The following is a 17,497-nucleotide window of genomic DNA, read 5'->3' as shown; positions in this document are numbered from 1 at the left end:
GTTAATTTACATTTTTAATAGTATAGCAATCAAATTATTGAGGATATACTTTGTAGTCCTTGATAAAATGATAACAGAAGGCATTTGGAAAAAACAAAAGGTATAAAATATTGAGGAAAATGATAGAAATAGGGATGAAGGAGAAATAGCACTTCTAGATCCCAAATCATATTTTATGAAGCAACAGTTATAAAAAACCATCTAATAATCAATAAAAAATAGAGAAAAAGTGAGTGGGATAGATTAGGCAAAGGAAATTTGAAACAACATAACTCAATAACCCAGTGGTTTATAAAATAAAAAACATAAATTACCTAAGGAAAGGATGCATTACTTATTTGATAAATGTGGGAAAGAAAACTGAAAAATATTCTGGAAGAAATTAATCTTAAACTAATGCTTTATTCCATATTCCTCAATACATTTTAAATGGATACACAGTCTTAACAATTTATGATCAGAAGATAAGAAAATTAGAAAAGAAGCAGAACTTATGCCTCTCACAAATGGATAGAATATATTTAAATTAAATGAACAAATCATTAAAAAATGAAATAGTCAACTTTGATTACATAAAACTGAGAAAGCCTTTATCCAAAATTAATGGACATAAGTTAAGTAGGGCAGTAGTTGAAGAGGAAAAAAAATCTTTATATCAGATTTCTCCAGGAAAGTATGTATGAATGAATATTTTTCTTAATTTTTAATTGTTCTGATCTTATGTTAATTTCCCAACATATAAGGAGTCAAAAGATATGAACAAATAGTTCTCAAGAGAATTGTAAAGTATTCGCAACCACACAAAATAATGTTCCAGATCAGTAATGATAAGAGATGTGCAAATCAAAACTCTGAGATTTAACATGCATCTTGCAAATTGATAGAGATGACCAAAAATTTTGAAAAGCAATTTAGAATTATGTAAATAAAGTGACTAAGATTGAACTAGAAATTATTCTTCAAAGCTTTTGGTATTAAAAAGTCCCCTTATACATCAAATTATTTATGCCAAAAATTTTTTTATAATGGCTAGGAGTTGTAAACAAAGGAGAAACTAGCCCCTCAGATGGGAAATGGTTAGCCTGATTGTGGTACATGAATATAAATAGAATAGTACTCTGGGTAAGAAATGATGTATATAATGAATATAGAGAAACATGGAACTGAATAAGTTTTTTTATTATTTTTTTTAATTTTATTTTTATAATTATAACATTTTCTTTGACAGTACATATGCATAGGTAATTTTTTACAACATTATCCCTTGTACTCCCTTCTGTTCCGAGTTTTTCCCCTCCTTCCCTCCACCCCCTCCCCTAGATGGCAGGCATTCCCATACATATTAAATATCTTATAGTATATCCTAGGTACTATATATATATATGCAGAACCAAATTTTGTTGTTGTTGTTGTTGCAAAGGAAAGATTATATTCGCAAGGTAAAAATAATCTGGGAAGAGAAACAAAACAAAACAAAACAAAAAAACAATGCTCACAGTTTACACTCATTTCCCAGTGTTCCTTTTCTGGATGTAGCTGATTCTGTCCATCATTGATCAATTGGAATTGAATTAGCTCTTCTCTATGTTGAAGATATCCATTTCCATCAGAATACATGCTCGCCCAGTATCATTGTTGAAGTGTATAATGATCTCCTAGTTCTGCTCGTTTAATTTAGCATCATTTGATGTAAGTCTCTCCAAGCCTCTCTGTATTCCTCCTGTTGGTCATTTCTTACAGATGAATAAGTTTTAATATGAGTTCCCTTATGGTTCTGAGACCCTGGCTAGAAGCACATGCTATTTCTTATTGAATTCCTGGGGACTAGACTTCTATCATCCTTAGCTCTAGCCCCCTTTTTTTTGGGGGGGGAGGGTCTTATCTCAAATTAATAGGGAGTGGTACACATTCATCCTTGGAGCAAGTCCTCAGTTCTTGTTCTCTGGGCCCCTAAAAGAGCACTGTAGTATTACTACCTTCCTAAGGCTCTGGATCTGCAATGGATATGTCTTCTATCATCAGTGATTTTAGCGAAATAGGTACTTTTTTGTCAATACATATTACAAATTTCATCATGGCAGCTAGATGGCACAGAGCACTGAGCTTAGAGTCAGGAAGACATTAGTTCAGATCCCTTTTCAGACATATTCTAGTTGTGTGATCCTGAACAACTAATTTAATCTTTTTTCTGCCAAAGTTTCCTCAATTGTAAAAATGGGGATAAAAATAGTTACTATCTCCTTTGATTGTTGTGAGTATCAAATAAGGTAATATTTATATAATGTTTAGCACCGAGTCTAGAACATAAGTGTCTAATAAATTCTCATTCCTTTCCATATACCTCTCTCACCCCAACCCTACTGCAATCATCTTTTTGAATTATTGAGGCCCCAAATAGCATCATGTAGTCAAATATTTCTCAATGTAGCTAGGCTGGCTCTTAGACGACTCGTATGTAATATAATTCTGTATTCCATATTTATTCTTTCTGTCTTGATAGGGTTTTCCTAGAGCCCTTTTGGGGAGAGAGGGAGCAGAACAGAATTTTCAGGAAACCAATATCATGTGTGCATTATATTTAGTCAAGTCAAGAAACAATTTGTGCAAAATTTTTCTTCTATTGCAGCCAATTAATGAAAAAAATACCAGATGACTTCCTATATTTTTTCCTTTTTGGTGATATTGGAGCAAGTGATTTATGCTTGAATAATTACTGAAACATTCTTGAAATGAACCTGTTAGATTTCTGAAGTGGATCACTGATTTTCCCTCATTTTAGTCTCTGAACACCCCTAAACATCTTAGCCCTTTACATGTTTTCATTTTCAGTCATCAATAGTACCAAACAGAATGTGTTAAAATGTAGATCATATAGGTTATTATATATAATAGTATTATATAGCTAATAGATAACTAGCTCAAAGGACATTTCCCTCTTCTTTCTCTACCCCACCTCTTGCTTTTATGTTCATTTACATGTTGCCCCTACTAAATCCATGACATAGTACTCTTAGTAAGGGGACTTTAGAGTTCACATATTAACTCAAATATCCTAACTTCCTACTTCTTCAAACTCTTATAACTTCCTCTCCTACTCCATGTCAGGTGGAGTATACATCTTTATATAGGGTATAAAGCATACCTTTATCGTGCTTTTACTCATAAGTGTTCCACTTTTAAGCTCTGAAATTTGATTGTATAAAACTTCCTATCATTCCATTTAGCCTTTTGCCTTATTCTCCTAAACTTATCATATGCACTTAAACATTTCCTTTTGTCCCACTTCACTAGAACTTCATAGGAGACGCTGATAACATTTTTAAAATGTTAAATACTACAAGCTTCAATCACTTATCCCTGTGATATTCCACTGGAAACCTGCCACATTTGACTCTTAATTATTAACAACTACTCTTTGAGTCTTGCTATCTAACTAGATCTGAATCCATCTATTTGTTCCTTGGAGTTTAGTAACTAGATTTTTGACTAGATGAAAGAGGCCATTCTTTGCCTCAATGCTACCTAGGCTTAATTACTGAATGGGTGCAGGGTCAGTCAGACTGAGAGCCATGGAAGATCTTAGCTTAAAAAGGCCAAAGTCTCCCACTGCATCCAAGGCCATCTCTATCCTGATCTATCTGGCTACTGGACCCAGATAACTTGGGAGGGAAAGTGAGACAGGTGATCTTACACAGCCCTCCCTCACTTAAATCCATCTCACTTGTTGGATATCACATGATATCACCTACCTGATGTCAAGGTCCTCTTCGAGAACGAAGGACAAACAACATGTCTACCTTTTCCACAAGAATAGTATTAGATAATTCCTCAAAAGCTTTGCTAAAATCTAGATAAATTATATCCATAGCATTCCCTTCATCTATTATATTAGTTTCCCTGTCAAAAAAGAAATTTACCTAGACTAAGAAATTGCTCTAACATGACATGTTGATAAAGTCATGATGACTTTCTGTAATTACTTCATCTCTAGATATTCATTATCCATCTCTGTAATGATCCTTTGAAGAATTTTCCCAGGAATTGAATCATGCTCACTAGTTGATAGGCTCATTTTTCTTCCTTTTTTTTTTTTGAAAACTGTGATAGTAACCATTTTTTCTGTCTCATGGTGCCTCTTCCCATTTTGTTATCCTTCATATCACTGATAGCTCTCACTTTTGATAGTTCTTTCAGCAACTGAAGTTGTAGTTCAGTTGTAGTCCATTTGGTCCAGGAGACTTAAATTGATCAAGATTGCTGTAAGTATTCTTTTAGGTATTTATTACCTTACATACTTAGGGTATAAATTCCCAATAGTTGCTTTTGTCCTGTCATTTTCAGTATAAAAGTCATTCTCATTTGAAAAATAAGAATGGAGGTGTCAAATATTATGCCATCCATATGAAGCAAAGTTAATATCCTATCTTTCATATGTCTTTTTGTCTCAATATAACTAAGAAAGCTCTTTTTGCAGTCCTTAGATTCCTTTAACAAGCATAGCTCATTCTGAGCTAAAGTCACTTCCTCTGGACTTCTATTCTTTAATCTTCATTCTTATCTACTAATTCCTTCCTCTCTATAGACTTATGCAAACTCTCTACCCTTAAAACACAAACACCCTGCAGATAACTATCCTAACTGTCATCTTATATTTCTCTTCTCTTTTCCAAACTACTTGAGGGAAAAAAACCCACATCTAATTAATTGTTTTTGCTTTCTCTCTCTCATTCTTAATGCTCTGCATTCTGGTTCCTGTTTACATCATCCAGTTGAAACTGTTGTTTCCAAAGTTGCCAGTGATTCTTGGTCACTACATCTGAATTTCAGAATACTCATCCTTTCTGAAATTTCTGCAGTAATTACACTGTTGATCATTTCTCTGGGATATTTTGCGATTTTGTGTTACTTCTCTCTCTTGGTTCTCTTCTTAGCCACCTGAATGATCTACCTCAGTCTCATTGCTGAATTATCATCAGCATTGTGCTCCTTAATGCTATAATGTGCCTCTAAGGCTGTATCTTGGACTTTGTTTTAATTTTCCATGTTCTCACATTGTGAGCTCATCAGCTCCCAAGATTTCAGATATTGTTGCTGTGCAGATGACTCCTAGATCTCGATATCCTGTTCTGTTCTTTCTTCTGAATTCCTGTTCCAAATTACCAACTCTGTTTTGTATGTCTTAAACTAGTTATCTTGTAGGCATCTCAACCTGAACACTGAGAGAATTCAATGTCTTTCTCTTCAAACCCTTTCTTCTCCTGAGATTCCTTTTTGCTACTGAGGATACCACCATTTTTTTCAGTCAAACAGACTTTTACTTTAGTGTCATTCTAAACAACTTTCACTCATCCCACACATCTGCTCTGGTGCTAAGTCTCCTCATTCCTACTTTTGCAAAAGCTCTCCTGTGACTCTTCTTTTCATTTATATAGCTACTTCCTTTGTTTAGACCCTCATCATTTCTCCTTTAAACTATTGCATTCACTTCCTAATTGACTTTCTTGGCTTAAATTTCTTTCCACTCCAATTCATCCACCACAGATTTACCAAAGTGATTTGTTTAAAGCATATCTCTTATGAATTTACATTCCCCTATTTAGCAAAATCCACATGACTAATATTTCAAGAGTGAATATAAAATTTGGTTTGACTTATATTGTACTTCACAATATGTTTCTAGCCTACCTTTCTAGGTGTCTTACACATATTTTCTTTCACATACTCTGCCAGACTATCCTCATTCCTCCCATACTACCCACTCCATTTCCTCAGCCTTGCAGTTCATTGGGAAAAAAATTGATAGAATATTCTAAGAGCTCCTCTATTCTCTTCCAAATTTCACCTCACTAAGATGTCTTCCACCACTGTCTTCTTCACTCTTGTCTCACAAAAAGACGTGTCCCTTTTTGTGCCAAGGTTGACCCCTCTACATGCATTCTTGATCTCATTCTATCCCATATCCTTCAATATATTGCCCCTATGTTATTCCTCTCATTATTACTGGCTATTATCCACCTCATCATTCGACCAAAGTTGCTTTCTCCAAAATGACGACTTGATTTCCAAAATGCCAAATCTAATGGCCTTTTCTATCTTCATCTTTCTTGACCTCTTCACAGACTTGATCACGCTCTTTTCTTTGATACTCTCATTTCTATTTTTTTGACATTATGCTATCCTGGTTCTCTACCTACCAATTTTGCTGGATATTCATCTGGCTCACACGCCCTCATCATAGGTACCCCCTAAGTTCTGCCCTGGACCTTCTTTTCTTTTTTTACTTTATTAATAATTTCATTTGTTGATTTCATCAGCTCCCATGACTGAGTTACTACTTCTATGCCAATAATTCTCAGATTGACTTGTCCAGCCTACACCTCTCCTAACTTCCATTTGCACATGTTTAACTAACTTTTGAACATTTTGAATATTAACATATTAAAATCAATATGTCCAACACTGAACTAATTAGATGTCACTTCAAACAATCCTCTCTCAAGCATGTCTTTGTTACAGGCCAGGGAACACACTAATCTCACATCTTCACAGGCTCCCAACGTGGTTGTTCATTGTTGACTTTTGCCCATATCTCGCCATGCTTCCCCATTCCATCTAATCTTTTGCCAAGTCTTATCAATTCTATCTTTATACTATAATTCCTTTACATGCTCTAACATAGCTGGCCACCCTTATGTAGGCCCTCTTCACTGTGAGCCCAGACTATTATCAAGGCCTTCTGTTTGTCCTCCCTACCTCCACTCAACTGCCAAAATGATTTTTCTAAAAAAAAAATCAGGTTTGACCATATCACCCCTCCACTCCGTACATTCTAGTGGCTCCTTATGACCTTTTAGATAAAATATAAAATCCTTTTAAACTTTTAAATCATTTACAACCTTGCACCTTACTTCCTCTCCTTTTTTCTTAAACTTTTTCATCTCTACTTCCTGGTTTTCTTTAAGCCTCAGTTCAAATTACACATTCTATAAGAAGCTTTTCCTGGTCCCCTTTAAACTGTGCCTTCACTGTGAGATTACCTCCAATTTTCCCTGTATATTTCTTTTTGTTTATTTGTTTTTTCTTTATTAAAGCTTTTTATTTTTTTAAACATATGTATGGACAATTCTTCAACGTTAGCCCTTGCAAAACTTTGTGTTCTATATTTCTTTGCATGTTTTCTCTATTAAAATGTGAGTTCTTGGAGGGTAGGAGCCATTTTTACCCTTTTTTTGTACCCTTAGGCCTGCTGACTCTAGCCATTTTTGTTCTTGGCATACAATACTGAATTATCTCCACATGCCTGCAACAGATAGTTCTCAAATCACACCTCTATCTGTAGAATTCCTGACTCCATAAGGATTTCCTCAAACTCCATTTTTTTTTTTTTTGAGGACTTTGCTGATACCTCTGGCTCCTGGTGCTGACTCTTCCTTTGTATGTGCTTTGCATAAGTTTTATATATCTACTTAGATGTGTCATGGAGGCAAGATTTCTTTTTTAAAGACTAGACCTTAAACTAAAACCAATCTGATTGTAACTGGCCATCAGTAGGTCCTAGGCCAAACCCATTTGGTCACTGTTTGACTCAGACCGAATGTAAATAGCGATCATTTCTGCATTGGCCAGAAATCCAGAGGGTCTTTCCCTCCCAGATTCACTCATTCATTCATTTAGTTAGTTAGATTTTTTTGGACTACATGAAAGAGGAGATTCTTTGCCTTCATCACTCAGTGAGTGCAGCCTCAGTCAAACTTTAACCTATCAAAGATCTTACTTAAAAAGGCCAAGGTCTCCCATTTCATCTAGGGCCTTGCTCACACATCCTGATCTGTGTCCCAACAATGGGCCCAGATGGCTCTGGAGGGGAAGGTCAGGCAGGTGACCTTGCCCAATCCTTCCCCACTTAAATCCAATTCATTTGCATGTCATGGCATCGCCTCCCTGATGTCATAGTCCTTTTCAAGAACAAAGAATAAACAACACCTAATCATCATTTGATTTATTGATGGCCAGACTTCATCTTATCCAGTCTATTTGCTCTAGAGTTAGGAGTCCTATCACGTGGGACTTAGCCCTTTGGTGAGCCTGAGCAACTCCATTAATCCCCCTGGGCATCTGTGACATGAGGGAGTTGGACTAGATTGCCACCAAGAGATCAGGGATCCTGTGTCCTCTTACCTGAGTCACAAGTCCAAAGACTTACTTTTCTATCACACGTTACAGCAGCGTCATATGATGTGCAATGATTATGCAATAAAGAGAACCTAGTATATTGTAACAGTAGATTAGCTTGAAGCTTCAGAAATTAAAAAGGGTTCCTATCATATACTTCCTTAGTAAAGACAGGGGTCTTTTTTTTTTTTTGACAGTTTGCACATTCAATAAAATGATGCTTTTCTCTCTACAGTGATGACAAAGTAGTAGAAGTTGCAGAAGAGGAGGAAGTAGTTGATGTAGAAGATGAAGATAACAATGATGATGATGGTGATGGAGATGAAGTAGAAGAAGAGACTGAGGAACAATATGAAGAGGCTACAGAAAGAACCACTAGTGTTGCCAGTACTACCACCACCACTACCACTACTGAATCTGTAGAAGAGGTTGTTAGAGGTAATCTCATTTTGGATGTTTTTCAGCTGACAAGAAAAATATGACCTTTACTATTTTTAAAATGTTCCAAACAGCAAAATATTCCACATTGTTTTAGTATCCAATGCTTTTCTTGATTTATAGTATTTAAGCAAGAGGTTTTTTTTGTTTAATGCCTATTTGTACATATGTGTTTGTGTATTTGTGTATGCATGCATATATATGTCCATATACATGTTTGTGTTTTTAGTATGTTTTATAAATATAGACATTTAAATGCACATGCGAATAGATATATGTACATACAATGTATGCATGTAGATACATTTAAATTATGATCTGGGGAAAATATATTTGAATTTTTTGGATGCAGCAATTTGTTCAAAAAGATCAGTGCTAGATATCTTAATGAAACATAAAATCCTCAAGGATAGCTTACTTTCCAGATAAAACATAATAATTATTGGATGGCTACTGTATTTTTTCCCCCATTTTTCACAGCTACTGTATTTTTAAATTCACTAAGCTGCATATGTGAAAAATACTCATTTTCTTCTTATCCCTACAGTTTGCTTTTAAAGAAGTAATAGATGCTTTTAAATTATTGTTAAATTTTATTTTTACATGTAATTTGGGGAAAAATTTTTTAAATCAATATTTTAAACATTAATTTTTTTCCATTTCTTCTTTCTCTCATGTATCAATAATCCTAAGAATTTTTATGCTATTTATAGATATTTGATTTGGAATTTCACTTTCTCTTTCTTCTATATTATCTTGATAGTATATAGAAATGCTGATTGTTTTTATAGATTTATTTTACATCTTGCAACTTGCTAAAGTTGTTCATTGTTTCAATTAGATTTTCAATTGACAATCTGGAGTTTGTTAAATCAACCATTAGATCATCTGCAAAACATGATACTTTGGTTTCTTCTTTATCTAATGAGTAATTAAAATGAGTAGAATGAGTAATTCTCTAAATTTCTTTTTCTTATCATTGCATAGTTAGCATTTCTAGTACAATATTGAATGTTAATGGTGATGATGGAAATAACTGACTTCATTCCTCATCTTAATACAGATAATTCTGGTTCTTAGTTTTAGATAAATGACTACCAACAAAGTGGTTTAGTGGATAAAGTGATTTCAAGTCAAGACCTGAGTTCAAATATGACCTCAGACCCTAGCTTTGTGATGCTGGGCAAGTCATTTAACTTCTGTTTGCCTTAACCCACTGGAAGAGGAAATGGCAAACTACTCCAGTATTTTTGCCAAAAAAAACCCCACAAAGACAATATTGATATACTGGGATCACAAAGAGATGGACACAGCTGAACCACATACACTTATTTTAGCAGAATTCACTTGTAAATCCATCTGGCCCTATTTTTTTGTTTGTTTTTGGTTTGGCTTGGAAGTAGGGTTGGGTCTTGGGGGGACAGGGGATAGGTGGAATTTTGTAGGTGGAGTGGAATTCATTTATGGAATGATGAATTTATCTTTCTAAGATAGGGTTATTTAAGTATTCTATTTCCTGTTCTATGGTCTGGGCTTTGTGGTTTTGTTTTTATTTGTTTGTTTTTTACATTTTCTTAAAAATATACATTTATTTCATTTAGATTTTTCATTTTATTGGTATGTGGTTAGGAAAAATAACTCCTACACATATCATCTCCCCTTGTAAGAATGTAAACAGTTTAATCTTGTTTAGTCCCTTATGATTTCTCACTCAAACTGTTTATCTTTTTATGCTTCTCTTAACTTCTGCTTGTGTCAGATTTTCTGCTTAGCTTTTTATCTGGAATGCTTTGAAGTACTCCAATTCGTTAAAGTTCCACTTTTTTACTCTGTGGAAATATACTGTGTTTCCTTGATATGCTGTTCTCTTTTGTAAGCTTAGATCCTTTGCCTTCTATAATACTATGCACTTCTGTGTAATAGAGACTGCCAAATTGTGTAAAATCCTAACTGTGACTCCTCTATACTTGAATTCTTTTTTTTTTTTTTTTTTTTTTTTTGCCTGCTGTATATTCTTTCCTTCCCCTAGTACCTGCAGATTTGGCTATAATAGTCCTAGGAATATTGGTTTTTTTCTTTGTTTTAAATTCATGCCTCTCAGGTCATCCAGTGATTCTTAGATGTAGAAATATTTAGATTTACAAGTCAATTGTTTTTTTCTATGTGATATTCATGTTTTCTACTCTTTGGTTGGGGAAATGGGAAGGGTTGTCTTTATTTTATTATTTTTTGATGTCTTATAGAGTCACTAGTTTTCATTTGACCAAATATAATTTTTAAGGAGTTATTTTTTAAATAACATTTTGCACCTCTTTTTCCAAGCTATTAGTTCTCTTTCCATATCTTTCTTTCTGAAAAATAATTGCACAATAAAGAAAATTTTAGCACTAATAGTAGATAATTAAGTTTCAGAAATTGGGAAAGGTTCCTGTGCTATACTTCATAATGTAATGAAGACATAGGTCTTTCTTTTTTTAGACATTTGTGACTCTGATGATTGCATAGTCAATAATTTTTTTCTCTCTATAGCTCTCATTTGGTTTTTAACTCCTAGAAATTTTTTATTAGACCTGTGTCCAAGCTGCATTTTTCTGTAGGGCTTTGTATGTGTTTGCTTTTTTAGTAATTTTCTTTTGGGTTTGTGTCTTGAGCATTCTGATCACCAGATTGATTTTTGATGATGAAGAAAAGTCTTTTCTGTTCTTTGTCTATTCTTTCGGACTCCTTGTTGACTTGGGACTCTGTTAGTGCTGGTTTCTGCATATTTCTAAAGGCTTATCTGCTCTGAGCCTCGAATGTCTTCTGTTCTGCTGCTGCTTTCACAGCTCTGGCTGTGGGCCTATAAGCTCTAATCTGGGGTAAGGTCTGCTTTCCATCCTGCTCTGACCCCTTCGTTTTTTCTGACTAGGTTGGATCTCTTGACTTGTGCTTGCATAGGAGTCTCAGTAGACTGCTAGTGGACTCCATTAATATTAGCCTGCTGGGAGGCCTTGAAAGTTGAGAGCAAATGAACTGCCCGTTTCCTTTGGCTTGAGACCCCTGTCCTGGTTGTTTGGCTTAAACAGAAAGTAAAATTCTGGCTCTATATTTTTGCTCTATTCCTCAGATTCACATGTCTCTGTTTCCAGAACTTGTTCCTTACTTGAGCCAAGACCCATGTCCATGATCACTCTAATCCACTTTTGATATATAACGCAAAACTGGGCAGCGGGGGACAGGGCTACTAGATGGTCCTTGTTCTTGCACTCGGCACTAATTCAAAGATCCACTGGAGTTTCTTTCTGCCCTTGTGCCCTATCCTAGCCTTCTTTTAGTCCCCTTGGTGCCAAAATGCTGTGTGGGTTGTGCACTACTAACCAGACCATCTGCAGTGTCTATAGATCTTTCTCTGCCTCTGTGTATATGTGTTACACACACACACACACACACACACACACACACACATGCCTCATTGAGCTGACAAAAAGTACTCATTGGAAATTTTTCTTTGGTTTCCCAAACAGAATTCCGTCCATATATTTTTGAGAAGGCAGAGGGGAGCTAGGCTGCCCTGCCATCTTAACTCCACCCCCTATTACTTGCTTCTGAACGTATTCCTCTTTCATTACACTGATTGGGTACCACAGCAGCTCCCTACCCTAGAACACTATTCCTGGAATCAGTTCCCCTGCAATGAGGAGAGGTGACCTCCTGGGGATCAGTGATCCAGAACGGAATAGCTGCCAAATACTGATTTTTTTTTTTTATGTTGCTTTAAACAATATAAATTCCCTGGTTATCTTTTTATAATTTCTTTACTTACTGTTACTTGTTTGAAATCAGCATTTCTATCTTTTTATAAAATTCCTCTAAAATATAATAAATTTTTAAAAGGCTGAGCCAAAATGGATGAGTTAAGTTAGCAATTTTGGTGAGTCTTCCCAACCTACTCCTCTAAACATTTTTAAAAAGTATGTCAAACCAAATTATGAGTAGGTTAACCAACAGAAAGTCACAGTGAGTCATTTTTTCCATCTTACAGCACAGAAAAAATGTTCTAACAATACTGTGGAATTAGAAAGAGCCAAAAAGCATGGTACACAATTGACTGCGATCCTTAAATGGTGGAAATGGGAACAGAAGGCCTTCTTTGGTAAGGGTGCAGACAAGGGAGGCAATGTCCAGACTACATTCTGGATCATACCACTTTGGAAAGATCAAAAATTTACAGACTACCATACATAGCTGTGAAAAGAACAGGATTTTTTTTTCCTCCCTCTGAGGCTGGGGTTAAGTGACTTGCCCAGGGTCACACAGCTAGGAAGTGTTAAGTGTCTGAGACCAGATTTGAACTCTAGTCCTCCTGAATTCAAGGCTGGTGCTCTATCCACTGTGCTACCTAGCTGCCCCAAGAACAGAATTTAAAAGCCTAAAATATTGGCTAATCACTCATATCCCCAGAGATGACCAGAGCCCAAGTCTAATATAAAGTACAAAATCAAAAAATAGGCTAGAAAATGAGTAACTAACTAAAAAATCTGACCATTAGAAAGCTACCACGACAATAGGGAAGCTGAAGATACAGACTCAGAGGGGAAAAGAAAAGGGAAAAAAACACACCTATAAACATTTATAAGCAAAACCTCAGAGAAAAATTCAGATTGGACACAAGTTCAATAAGTACCCAAAATTAAAGCTAGATATACAGAAGAGTAAAAATAATTTTTAAAATATCATAATTATAGAGAAAAATGGAAAAAGAAAGGAGCAATGCAAGAAAATGGTGAAAAGAGAGCTACATCTTGGTAAAGGCAGCAAAAAAATTTTTAAATTCCTTAAAAATTTTGAATTGACTAAATGATAACTGAAGTTTGAAAATATAATTAACAAAATAAGTCCCCCTAAATTATAATTGGTCAAATGGAAGGTGATGACTCTATGAGATATCAAGAAACAATAAAACAAAATCCAAAGACTGAAAAAAAAAGAAGAAAATATAAAATATTTCATGAGATAAACAATCCAGAAAAAAATTAGGTTGAGAGAGATAATAAAAGAATTACTGAATTATCTGAAAGCTGGGATAAAAAAATAATAATAGAAGCTAAGACATGAAATTTGAAGCAATCAGAGGAAAAATCTTAGGAGTTTCTAGACTAAGATTTCTTAGAACTAGATGGCAAAGTAGAAATTGAAGGAATCTGCTAGCCAACTCCTGTAAAACATCCCAAAATTGAACTCCCAGGAATTTTATAACCAATTCCTAAGCTTTCAGGCCAATGAGAAAATACTACAAGCATTCAGAAAAAAAGTTAAAATATCATAGATCCAGATAAGATCATACAAAATTTAGTAGTTATAACAATAAAAGAACTTTGAATATAATATTCTAGAAGGCAGAGGAGCTAGGATCACAATCAGTAAACTACTCAGCAAAATTTAATGTAATTCTTCAAGGGATATTTAACAAAATAGAACCTTTTTAAGTATTCCGCAGAGTTGACTAGAAAAATCTGACACATAAAGAATTGAAACATAACAGTCAAGAGAAACATAATAAGATACACATGAAATAAGAATCATAAGGAACTTAATAAATTTAAACTGTTTACATTGCCAGATGGGAAGATGATATATATAAAAAACCACTTAGAACTTTTATCATCATCATAGAATTTGGAAGGAGTCTATTTAGATAGAGAATAAGGTATTATTAATCTGTTATGTTGATATGATCTGAAAAAAAAAGAATGGAAAGGTGAAAAAGGGATACACTGGGAAATGGGGTAAGGGATAAGAAGAATGGAAATAATCTTGCATAAAAGAAATAGGGGCAAAAATGGGGAGGGAGACAGGCAATGCTTGAACCTCATTCTCTTCTGATTTGGTGAAGGGATTAAGGGAAGGAATGATAAAAAGAAAGATTGAGGGAGGCATTGGCTAAAAGTAAAGTTGACTTCTTGGGAAGGGGACAGATTAAGAAAAAAGAAGAATAAATAGAAGACAATATGTTAGCGACTGTAATAATCATAACTCTGAATGTGAATGAGATGCACTCATTCATAAAATGGAAGAAGTTAGTAAAATGAATTTAAAAGTCAGAATCCAACAATATGTTGTTTACAAGAGACAGCCTTGAAACAGGAGGATACACAGAGTTAAAATAAAGGTCTAAAGCAGAATCTCTTCTGAAGCAAAAAAGTTAGGCATAGCAATTTCGGTCTCAGACAAATCAAAATCAAAAATAGAACTAGTTTTAAAAGATAACCAGAGGAACTACATTTTCAGTACCATAGAAAATGAATTAGTATCCTTATTGAATATATATGCACCAAATAGCATAGCTTCTAAAGTATAATAAATTTTCCATTTTGACTGTATGAATCTTTATTTCAAGTATTTCCTGAAAGTAATAGATGGTTATATCAGTTTATCCTTCATCATTACCAGCTCACATATTGGTGATTTTCTACGTTAACTTTATTTAATGAAAACTAAAAGGATGAAAAGAATGATAATATGACAGTAATAATAATGGTGACGATAATGCTTTATTGCTCATTGCAATTCCAGAATGACTTTAGGGAAAATCTAGCTTTATTATACTCACAAACCTCATAACAAAAGTATTCTAAAACAAATATTCTGCCTCTGGGAGAAAGGCAAAATATTCCTCTGAATCTTATATTTACCTCTTTATAAAGGGGACATGAAATCATCTCCCTCAAATTTTTATTTCAAGCTGAAGTATGTATTGCAAATATAGGAGTATTATAAATGTTTAATTTCTGCTTCCAGATATATTTTTGCTGGTGTTTTGGAATTAAGATATCTTTCTGTTTTGATGGCCAGATTTCTGTTCCTATTTGCTGGTCTGTTAGTACAATTTTTCATTACACTCTCATTTTAACCTTTTGACCAAATTAAGATTTTTGTTGACATCACAGCAATTCTCTCTTTAATGAGATTGGATTGGGAATGGGAACCTTCGTGATTTTGGCTGTAAGTTGTTCCTCTTGATTAGAGATTGCATTTTATATCATTTTCCTTGAGTGTTTTATTTGTTGCTATCTAATACCTAGAATTGAATTTTGGCTCATTTGCCACACCAAGATCAAGGGATGGAATGTCTTAGGGCTTTGTTATTCTTTCCCAGACCTGAGTCCTAAGAACAGTCACCCTTAGTCACAGAGACTTGGAGAGGAGATTAGAATAAATGAATTAAGGCCCATTTTTCATGAATCCTATGTATACTTGTATTGAGAAGGAAATGTAGCTCATCAGACCCCAGTGTACTCTTTATCCTTTGTAGGATACTTGCTGTCAGTGAAAATCTTTGCTATAGTTTTATACTTCATCAAAGTTGATTTGTTTAATTTTTGTTTGTCTTCGAACTTTGTCGTTGCTTCAATTTCCCTAAATCTTGTCCCTGTATTCAGAACCCTGCTTTCAATTATAATTTTATAAGTGTTGGGGAACTGAGACATCCTTTAAATCCTACTGTTTTGAGAGTCAGATTTGTATTTCTCATTGCACTCCTATTTTTCTTCTCTCTACTCACCCAGTCACCACACTAATCCAGGCCCTCATCACCACTGATCTATACTATAGTACTAGTCTTCTTATTCTAATTTTTCCTGCCTCAAATCATTCTGTACCCTACATACACACAGCTTCCAAAGTGTTATTCCTAAAGTGCTTATCCGACTATATCATCCCCCCCAACCTTACTCGATGAAATCTATTGTTTCCCTATTGTTAAATATAAAAATTCTTTTGACATTTAAAGTTTTTCATATCAGTTTTTCCCTCTTTCTTTAACCTTCTTTCACTTCAAGCCCTTCCACACATTCTACAATCTAGAAGTATTTGTCTACTTGCTGTGCCTCATACATGACATTCAATCTCCTCCTCTATTACTTTATACTGGCTCCCACCTTCCTGGAAGATTTATGTGCATTCCCAGGCTTGACTGAAAGCCCAGATTAAACTCTACCTCTATAGATCTTTTACCTGGACGTCAAAGATGCTAAAGTGACCTGTATGTTCTGTATTTTTCATGTACCTAATTATTTAAATATTGTCTCCTCCATGAAAATGTAAACTTGAAATGTGAACACTGGTTTGGGGTTTGTTTGTTTCTTCCTTCCTTTATTGTTATCTCCAAAAATTAATTAAGTGTCTAGCATAAGATTGAGATAGTAGACTTAGCCTATGATTTCATTGGAACATGGAATTCTTTGAAGAAATATGTATGTTGGCACCTTCTCTGCAACCTATCATCTTAGAAAGGTGTTTAAAGCTCTGAAAGGTCAAGTAAGTTACCCAGGAACACACAACCATACATCTTAAATGGGGGACTTAGGGTCTGTTTAGTCATATGCTAGCTTTCCTGGGACAGCAAGGTAGTGCAGTGGATAGAGTGCTGGGCCTTGATTCAGGGATATTCAAATTCATATATGACCTCAAACATTTTCTAGTCATATGACTCTGGATCAGTGACTTAGCCGCTGTTTGAGTCAGTTTTCTCAAATATAAAATGTGAATTATAATAGCTCCTTCCTCAAAGGGGTGTTGTAAAGATCCAGTTAGACAATATTTGTAAAAGGTGCTTAACTCAATTCTTGGCACAGAATATTCCTTCCTTCTCCGTTCTCTATTCCCTGTTGCCTGTATTCTGTGATTTATTCAGCTGTCCTAAGACAAATATGTATTGATACAAAGTTTTTAATAGTATATTTCTTCATAATTACAGCAGTTTTAATGTTTATATGTGTTTTCCTGTTTGGAACATTATTGGTAAAGAGTCATATTTGTGTAAATAGTTATTGGGATACTTATATGTAGAATTCAAAGTTGTCATTTGTTTGCCACAAAATTCTATACAGTTCAGTTTTAAGGTTTTTCT

General features: G+C 34.6%; 1 protein-coding gene across 5 annotated transcripts in view; it reads left to right on the top strand.

Moving 5' to 3' along the window:
- APP (amyloid beta precursor protein) overlaps positions 1-17,497 on the top strand; it is a 175,530-nt gene that overhangs the window by 98,347 nt on the left and 59,686 nt on the right. For all 5 annotated transcript variants that reach the window (XR_012488001.1, XM_074300601.1, XM_074300600.1 and 2 more), the window contains exon 6: positions 8,408-8,610. Coding sequence is in view for 4 of the 5 variants with exons in the window: in XM_074300601.1 (XP_074156702.1) it covers positions 8,408-8,610 (203 nt within the window). In the remaining variant the exon portion in view is untranslated. The remainder of the gene's footprint in view (positions 1-8,407; positions 8,611-17,497) is intronic.

This window comes from Sminthopsis crassicaudata, chromosome 3, assembly GCF_048593235.1.
Source record: "Sminthopsis crassicaudata isolate SCR6 chromosome 3, ASM4859323v1, whole genome shotgun sequence".
Taxonomy (NCBI): domain Eukaryota; kingdom Metazoa; phylum Chordata; class Mammalia; order Dasyuromorphia; family Dasyuridae; genus Sminthopsis; species Sminthopsis crassicaudata.
This window is presented reverse-complemented; position numbering and strand designations above follow the sequence as displayed.